General features: G+C 57.6%; 3 protein-coding genes across 3 annotated transcripts; 1 reads left to right on the top strand and 2 right to left on the bottom strand.

Moving 5' to 3' along the window:
- Positions 1–733: 733 nt before the first annotated feature.
- GGTG_00358 (hypothetical protein) lies at positions 734–1,369 on the bottom strand (the record flags this gene model as incomplete). The annotated part of the gene is made up of 2 exons (XM_009218103.1): positions 734–900; positions 1,243–1,369. 2 exons carry the CDS (start codon positions 1,367–1,369, stop codon positions 734–736), a joined length of 294 nt encoding a protein of 97 aa, XP_009216367.1.
- A 1,793-nt stretch (positions 1,370–3,162) lies between these two features.
- GGTG_00357 (hypothetical protein) lies at positions 3,163–3,588 on the bottom strand (the record flags this gene model as incomplete). The annotated part of the gene is made up of 1 exon (XM_009218102.1): positions 3,163–3,588. One exon carries the CDS (start codon positions 3,586–3,588, stop codon positions 3,163–3,165), a length of 426 nt encoding a protein of 141 aa, XP_009216366.1.
- A 1,340-nt stretch (positions 3,589–4,928) lies between these two features.
- Positions 4,929–8,117, top strand: GGTG_00356 (hypothetical protein). The gene is made up of 3 exons (XM_009218101.1): positions 4,929–5,515; positions 5,592–6,626; positions 6,703–8,117. The coding sequence occupies exons 1-3, from the start codon at positions 5,276–5,278 to the stop codon at positions 7,318–7,320; spliced, it is 1,893 nt and encodes a 630-aa protein (XP_009216365.1). The 5' UTR covers positions 4,929–5,275; the 3' UTR covers positions 7,321–8,117.
- The last annotated feature ends 620 nt before the right edge of the window (positions 8,118–8,737 follow it).

The raw sequence follows: 8,737 nt of genomic DNA, 5'->3' as shown, positions 1-8,737 counted from the left end.
CCCCCCCCCCCCCCCCCCCCCCAACACTTCCCGCCGAATCAAGGAGAGGAGCGCACCCGGCACGACGTGAAATGGCGGGGGAGAGTTGAATGGACCCGGGGGCAGGCAGATTCCCACATCACTCTGACACACAGTTACTCGTGCTAGACGAAGATAAAATGACGAAAATGAAAATACGCGGAAACGGCACCGTCGGTACGGCGTCACCTCCCAACATACCCATGCTTCCGCACCGCCTCGGAAAGTGCTCAGGTTGTGGCGGCGTCGATGCGCGGTACTTGTGAAATTCCAGGCCACTGCAGACAGCACTTACCCAAGGTACCTTGCCAAAAAAGCACACGCGCTTAACTTTCCGTTTGCGCGTCTATTTACTACTAAGACGGCATTCCAAACGCGCGTGCTGCCTTTTCGGCAAATCCATCTCATCGTCCATTTTTCTTTTCGAGCCTTGTGCAGGGGGCCCCACGATGGGGGCCTCCCCGTTTGATAGGCGCGGTTGTTTTGGGGAGCGGGGGCATGTACACATTCTTTGGTGCGTTTGTTTTTCATTCGGTCATATCAGGCGCGCGGTTAAGCTGGAAGAGAGACGAATCGGGTCGGTGGGTCCGCCGTAAACGCATCCAGGTCGCCCTTCTTGTGTAGTTTAGCGTGCAAGCTGATAAGGGCCCCTCTGAACTTTCTCTTCAGCGGGTGTGTGCGGGAAGACGGGAGGGAGGGAGGGAACAGGAAAGTATCACAACTGACAGTAAAAAGCAAAGAGGGCCCGGCGTGCCAGCGTTGTGCTGCAGGACGCCATGACCGTCTGGGGGTCGGTCCTGAACGGTAGCGGCGGCCGTTTGCCGTTGTCAGGGCGGTGGGTGGCAGGGGCCGCTGGCACCTTGTCGCGAAACGGGCCGTTTTCTAGAGCCCCACACCTCTTGTCAAATGCAGGCCCCGGACTGGCTGCTGAGGCTCAAGCACCTGGCAAATACTGGGCCCACTTTGGACCCGACAGTTTGGTAAGGCTGAGTGGGCTGGCCTCCTACTGGTCCGGCCTGAGTCTTTCCTTTGGACCCCTCTGGTCGCACCGCCCCCGGCCCCGCAACATTCCCTGCCTAAATTTTCCTGTCTCCCACCCCGTTCGGTCTTTGCTCGTCTCTCTTTTTTTTTTCCAGTCTTTTTTACATTTCGCGCGCTGGTCGCCCGGAGCGAGGTGGTAGGACCTGCGTAGACCCAGCATCGGCAGGTTCCTCCCTCACACACCCCCTTCGTCGTCCTTGGCGTGATTTGGTCCGGTATGATCAGGCCCCTCGCCGCAGGCATGCATACGTCGGGTAGACGTGTCAATCGACGGAAATGTCGGCAGCGAACAGAGGGGACGGACGGACATGCAAGCGGCCCCATGCGCATTCTCGCCGAACAGGCAGGTCTGCATGCCGCTCCGGCCAGGCTCCCCTTGCTGCCCATGGTGGAGAACAGAAGGCGGACGGAATCGGAGGCTGAGCGTTCTGCACTTCTCGCTCGACCGATTTTGCTTGCCAGATTGAGCAAGCCATCCGCATAGATTGACAGAGGGCCCCATCGCAAACGCCTCTTGGAATCCCACATTGGCCCGCAACCCGGGTGCACTACCCGGCCATCAAGCCTCAAGGGGTGTTTCTTCTCCCCCCGGCAAGACGGCCGGGGGGAGGGGGGTTTGCTGCTTGGATCCAGGCCTTTACCAGATCGAACCACCGGCCTTGGGAGCTTTTTTATTGCCAAAGAAGAGAAGGAGGGAAAATCCCAGCCGCTCAAAACCATGGGTATCGCTGCTTTTGCTCGCTGCCCGTTCCATCCGGCTGCCCTCACCCTTTTTAGCACTACAACGTCGCGCCCCTTGACTAGCGGCGGGAGATAGCCGTGGGCGGACGGACAGAGGCACGCACCCACGGTTTAATCTTCTGTCAAATCAATAACACAACATGGTATCCGCCAGATATTGGTCTCGCTCGCTCTCTCTCGCCATCATCGGCTCCCTCTCCCCCCACCTCGGCACGCAGGCTGTGCAGAGGGTACCTGGCCGTCTGCCTGCCGACATGTGGCGTGCGCATAGTAAGGGGGGCCCTTGTTTCTTGGGATTTTCTGCATGGTCCTCTTGGCATACGACGGTAGATTTTTTTCCCCTTCTCGTTCTTGCTGCTTGTGGCCGGTTGACTCCTTCCCTCCCCGTACCCCATCGGTGTTGTCACTCCAGTGAGGAGTTCCCTTCTCTTCGCATTTTTCTTTGGTAAAGTGAGCGCGCGCGCGGGGGGCGTGTGTGGACCAGTAGCAGCAAAGGTGACGAACGCCGGGATATGCACACCAAGCACGCCCGCCCACCGTTGATTCGCTCGAGACCGAGTCGTTCAAGTCACGTCACGTTGCTGTTTTCGCAGAGGTTTTTGGGTACCTGCGCGATCCGATCGCGGTCTCCCACGGCCTTCCGCAAGCCACCCGCTCGCTATACTTTTCTTACAACGATCCATGTTCTTTTTTTCTTTGCTTTTCCGTGTTTATTGCTGTCACGTTGGGCATTGATTTTCACCCATTTCCCTACCGCCAGGAGGAGCCGCCACATCCTCAATCGCCAGTGTTTACCTATTTTACTTGCCATGGGGCGAAAGAAATCCCTGAACAATGAATAGAGGTGGCTTCTTCGCCGTTACCTCGAGGTGGGGAGCATTGCGTGCTCCATTTCAAGGCTTTGACAGGTTTGGCTGTGGTGCCACGATACAATCTCAACGATCTGGTGGACCGAAATGCACAGGCGGGGGATTTCCGTCAAGGAACGATGACGCCTGAGAGATGGAGGAAAAGGGAAGGAACGAGAGAGGGCAGATTTCCACACAGCAGGCACCATCCGGGGGTGGCCCCTTTCCTCTGCGTTCTTTCTTTTTTTATTCTTGCGATCCAGTGGCTTGGCCCAGGTGACTTGTTTTTTTTTTTTTTACCCACAACACAAGTCCCGCGCATGCATTTGGATCCAATTTGCCCACCATGAACATGGACTTAGCATTTTTTACCCGCCTCCAAAGGCTGGCGTCGCGCCGGCTCTCTTCAGGGGACACCTAAAGAAAGGCCAGCGGGCGAAAACAGCTCACTCGTCTGCTGTCCCCAAGCGCCGGGCTAGCACCATTTCGCGCTTCAATTTGATCCCAATCACTTTCACCCGCGCCTGGCAGACACCGGCTCATCCCCGGGCCCTTGAGCCGTCGCGGAGCAGAGCCTCTTCCTCTCCTCCCTCCGAGTCCAAGCCGCCCTCAATCGACAAGCTGCGGTCCCACCGTCATCCAGAAGTGGGCGTGTGGGGGAGGACGAGCGCCAGCGTGCAGGGTTCATGGGGGAAGCCCTCAGAGGTGTCAAGATGCCAGGGTGTGTGCTGCCTTCTCGCTTTCCTCGGCATTCCGGCCCAGCCTGTCGCCCAATCTCAATGTTTCCTGCCCTCTCCCGTCTTGCGGCTCTTTCTGTTTTGCTTGCAGTTTTTGCTTGCCCTTCGTGACTCCCAGAAGCTCCGAGTCTGCTCTCCCTGGCCCAGAGCTTCTCGCTCCATCCGCACCTTGCGCCGCGGCTGTTTTCTCCGGCGTGCGCCATGGCTTTCCCGTCCGCCTTGCACCCTAGCCCTAGCCCTGGGCCTTTTCAAGCCCCTTCTTCCTCCCACACGCACACACACACACACACCTACCTTCCTGCGCATCTCCAAGCAGGCCTACGCATGTACTAAGGCCCTCGCACCTATCAGCAACAGGAAAAGAGGCGCGCGCACGCGGGCCAAGGTGCTAAGGCACACTAAGTTGTGTCAATCTGGGATAGCCCTATGCTGCTTCCGTCACTAGCGGAGCACGCTGTGCGGAACCCCCCGAGCCCTGGTTGGCCCCGCCCATCATTGCCTTATCCGTCCCCTGGCTGCCAACGACAGACGGTACAGGCCATGGACATAAATTCCATGTACATGCCACACCGTTCTCGTAGTCAAATCCCACCCCGGAGTACATACACAGCCAGGTACATGCATGTATACATGGCCTCCTCCCCGATCTTCCTTCCCTACCACCTCCTTTCCTTCAATTCTTCCCCCTGTATTGTGCCTCTACAAACCTCAAATGTTGCCCTGCAGAATACGAAATGCCTGTTCCGTTATTTCCCCTCAACGTTAAGCTAAGGACAGTTTTCGGCACTGCACCGCATCCCTTGCTCTCGCCCCCGGCTGCTCTCCACTCTGGACCGTTTTTGAATTGAACGGCTCCGTTTTGCCAGGCTGTATCTCTTTCTCTCTTCTTTTTTTGTGTCAATGTTTCTGGGTTGTGCGTTTCCTCCGCCACCACTCTGCCACCGTAGCCGCGGTTTCGCGAGTATGGAATGTTAGGGCTTCTATGAGTAGATGCGTCTTTGATGCGCAAACTCGGGATTCCGATAACTCTCATGAGCTGACGGCTCGAGATGGTCAGAGCTGGAGAGCGCCAGTATCAGACATTCCATCTCGCGTGAGCTGGCACCCTGTCCGTGTCAAGTACAATTTTGGTCACAAAGATAGGTACTAGCCATGGTGGGAGGGTACGTGCTACCTGCATGGATATCATGTACTCTTTGCCGCGCCTGTCGAAACTCATGAACGGAGCTCAATTCTTCAACCCAGCGATGCTACAGCACATTCTGCGCGGTTAGCACATGCAGGCTCGATTTGCCATCCCCACCAGCAGGCGGCCAGGTTGCTCGTGGTGGCCGTGGCCGCCCCTTGTTGTCCAGACGGTGCCCCACTCCACCCCCCGGGAAAGGCCCTCCAGGCACCCTGGAGCGCTAAGTGCTAGGAGGTTCCTTTTGCTGTTCACCCCCCGGGGGGAGGGCGTGTTCGTACGCCCTCTCCATGCTCAAGCGGGCAAGCTCGTGGAAGATGGGCAGGGGACCACAATTGCGTATCTGCTCTCCATCTTGCTCGATACATATACTAACTTCGTCGTCGCTCCTCTGCCGCGTCCCTCCATCGACGCTTCTCAAGAACATCCTCGCCCTCACGGACCAAGACGCTCTCAACCACGTATTTACATCTTATCCTGAGCCTCACGCTTTCTTGCGGCTCTGTGTGATTCCTCTTTGCCTCCTATCCCGCCCTCACCTTTTCTCATATCATCAAGGGTCCGCGTTGGCGTGTGCAGCAGCATCGACAACCCACAGTCCTTGTTTGTCTCTACCTTTCCATCTCGCAGCCAGGAATCTACCGTGGGCTCATACAAGAGAAAGGGCACCCGCCTTTACACCCTGCCGTTTCGCCGCCAGAAGCTAGATGTGCCAGCCAACGGCGCAGTTATTCACCGGCATCCCTCCTCACCCAGCACTCAGGGAGCAATCTGAGGCGGGTAGATATAACAACTCGCACCGCCCACGCCCCATGGACATCAAGGTCGCTATGGGGAATCCTCAGTGCCTGGACCCCCAGATTGAAACGAGCATCGATCTCGACGAACTCCTCTACAACGGACCACCAACATCCCCTACCACATTCTCCGAGCTCAACTACACCTGCGTATGTAGGAACCCCGCTGCTGCCTGCGGCCACGTTATGGCTCCCTCCAGGGGCACTGTAGCTTACCATCTCACAGACATCCCCTCACGGCTACACGGCCGCACCGATGGACCCAAGCCTGTTGACGCCCGTGTCGAGCATTGCGTCGCCTCCTCACCAGCACAGGATCATTGACATAAACGCCGGGTTTCCATACGGCGCTTCCGAGGAGGTCCAGCACTCGTCTCCGGCTTCTGACTGCTCAAACATGTTAATGCAATACGACATGGGTGTCACCACCCAGTCGCCAGCATCCATAACCATCCACGCGCCCGTGACTGAGAGCCTATTCGACAGCAACATGGTCTCTTACAATATGCCCGCGTCGCCCGCCGCCGAAGCCCCAGAGCCCAGCCAGTATCACCTCGGCCCTTATGACATGTCCGAGCCCCAGCATGACCGGAACTACCACTTTTCCAACCAGGCCGTCGTGGCCGCAAGCAGTCTCCCAGTCGGCGCAGATACCTATGGCCAACGCCCTCTGCCGTCCATGACGCCCAACCAGTCCAACCTGATGGATGGCCAGGACTCGATTTCTCTCCAGCCCTCGAGGAACATCTCCCCAACGCCTTACCACCAGGACTTCCACGGTCTCTCTAAGGACCTGCTCCCGCTCCCCACCAAGCGAGAGCGCAAGAGGTTCCCGAAGATGCGCAAACCCATACGCAAACCCGCACGCAAGCCCGACGTCTCCGAGCGCGGCGCGGCCGGCCGCTCCTCGGTGTCTGGCCCGCCGTCGGTGAGCACCTGCGACGCCACCGCCGCAGCAGCAGCCGGGCGCGACAACCGCACGGGCAAGACCCAGCTCGCCGCCGCGGCCGCCGTGGCGCAGGGGCTCAAGGCAGGCATTCCGACGCTAGTGCTCAAGAATTCGGCGCCGGCGGACCTCAAGAGGCTGCTAGAGCTGCGTAAGGAGTTCAACAACGACAAGGGGAAAGGAATGTGGGACGACATCACAAAGGCCTACAACGCCGAGTTCGGCACGCAGTACGGCGACGAGCACGACCGCGCCAGGCTGCAGATGAAGCTCACCCGCGGCATCAACCGCTACGCCGAGCTGCCCAAAGCCGAGGTTTGTCTTGATTCCATCATCTCTTGCTTTAACGCTGTGGCGCCTCAAGATGCTAACCGCAAGACAACGCCCATAGGAACTGCGCATAATCGAAGCATTCGAGTACGACGAGAAGCACAAGTACGAGCGCATCTGTGCGCGCCTGGCCGAGACGGGCGGCAGCGATGTGTGGCCGTGGAAGCCGGCGCAGATCGAGGGCCACCTGGTGGTCCTGGGCATGGAGGAGAAGGTGGTGGACGAGAAGAACAACCTGCGCCGGAAGCGGCGCGAGGCCCAGCGCAAGCGCAACGCCGCCAACGCCATGCCCGTCGCCCGCGAGTCGGTCGACGGCATCATGGTCGAGTGGGTCAGCAACACGAGGCCCATGGCCCTGCCCGGCAGCAACAACGGCAGCCCCAACATCACCCTGCCGTCGCAGGCCTACCAGTTTGTCGGCATGGGGGGCATGAGGCGCCCGTCCGCCTACGACATGGCTGGCGCCGCGCCGCAGCAGCAGCGGCAGGTCATCGACGCGCACTTCTTCTCCAACGAGGACCACGACGACGTCATGAAGCAGCTCGAGCAAAAGTACTATGCCAACGGCGGCGACCCTGACGACATGGCCGGCAGCCCTGCCATCAATGCGCAGCACCACGCTCACCTTGAGCACCAGACCCAGTACTACATCCAGGAAACCAAGCGCGAGGCATACTAGAATCGAACTTTTTTTTTTCTCTTTTTACTTATACCCCACATGTTTCCTCTTCTTCCTCGCACATACTTTTGGCATTACCCATGTTCCCTTTTTTTCCTGCCACGGGCGGTTTTTGTGTTTTTTTTTCCTGCTGCTTTTCTACTCACTTCGCTTCTAACACGCTCTTGAGCTTTTCTTCCGGCAGCTCAGAGCAGTAGGGTCATCCCGTTGGCATTCCTTGCCAGTCATGTCAGGGGTTTGGTGTTTCTATAGCTCTTCTCCTTGGCTAGCTTACGACTTTTTTTTCGAGGACATCTACCCATCTTTCTTTGCCTTGTTTTGGTTTTCATTTTGTTTTGCTCGGGAAATGATATCAAGGACGTGATTTAGACTGCAGGACGCACATTCCTCCCCTCCAAAGGGCCCTTTCTCTCTCTCCAGTTTCACAAGAAACGTATAAAAATCTAGCCGTTTTTCTCTAATGCCCTTTTTGCCGCATGCGCTCCTTGTTCCCTGTATTGGAATGTCTTGGCTTGTGCTCTCTTCACGCATTGGGCTTCTCTCCTGGGACACATCTGCGCGGGCAAGGAGGGACTGTGGAGCGACCAGGGCGTGGAGGGACCACCATTGCTTGCTTTTTTTTCTTTTTTTTTATCTCCCTTGGTCTCGTTTGTGTTCTTCCAACTCGGGCGAGGCGCTTTTCCTTTCTTTTTCATGATACCACGAGGAGACAAGAGACGCCTTCCAGCAAACCTAATTCAACCTAACCCCCTTACCTAGCCAGCCGCGGGGCCATTTCTAGGCCCCGGCGTTTGTACCTCTCTTCCCTATCCGCTTTGACGTGTTTGCCGTATACTTCGTTTCAGGGGGGATGGCCCGGTACCTCTGTACTCGGGGGAAATGGTTGGCGCCCTCTGCGGGATGGTAGGCGCGCTCAAATTACAGCGCATTCCCCTCGACAGCCATACAGGAAGCGAGGAAACGATCTTGCTTGCCCGGCTACCCCAGCCCCATGGCAGAAGCCCTGTTATCCGTCCGCCTGGCTTATCCGTGCGCAAGAACCGAACATCGCGAAATCACCCAATCATCAGGCGAGGCATGATCCGTCATTCCGTCTGACACCTTTTTCTTTTCATCCGTTCCTAGGGAGGGAGGAAGGGATGCCTTGCATGCTGCCGAGAATTTGATTAACGGGTAGAAGAGGCGCGGTTGGGCCAGGGACAGACACCTCCAGCCCTACCGGGAGAATGGAAATTGGACATTTTCTGCTTTCGCAAGATGGTGGCTATCCTGGGAGACAACACAGCATGGGCTCGTTCGTCATGGCTGAGGCCGCAGGTAGGACAAGACATTAGGGCTACCTCCAGACGCGGGTCCTCGAATTTAGGCAAGCAATGTTCCTTTGCCTTGTGTGACCCAGTGGGCCTCGATGGCCCCC

Source organism: Gaeumannomyces tritici (genome assembly GCF_000145635.1).
Source record: "Gaeumannomyces tritici R3-111a-1 unplaced genomic scaffold supercont2.1, whole genome shotgun sequence".
Taxonomy (NCBI): domain Eukaryota; kingdom Fungi; phylum Ascomycota; class Sordariomycetes; order Magnaporthales; family Magnaporthaceae; genus Gaeumannomyces; species Gaeumannomyces tritici.
This window is presented reverse-complemented; position numbering and strand designations above follow the sequence as displayed.

Coding starts and splice junctions, on each gene's coding strand:
- GGTG_00356 (XM_009218101.1), top strand. CDS start 5,276: ATGTGCCAGCCAACGGCGCAGTTATTCACCGGCATCCCTCCTCACCCA. Junction 5,516..5,591: donor CCGAGCTCAACTACACCTGC/GTATGTAGGAAC, acceptor ACCATCTCACAG/ACATCCCCTCACGGCTACAC. Junction 6,627..6,702: donor CCGAGCTGCCCAAAGCCGAG/GTTTGTCTTGAT, acceptor CAACGCCCATAG/GAACTGCGCATAATCGAAGC.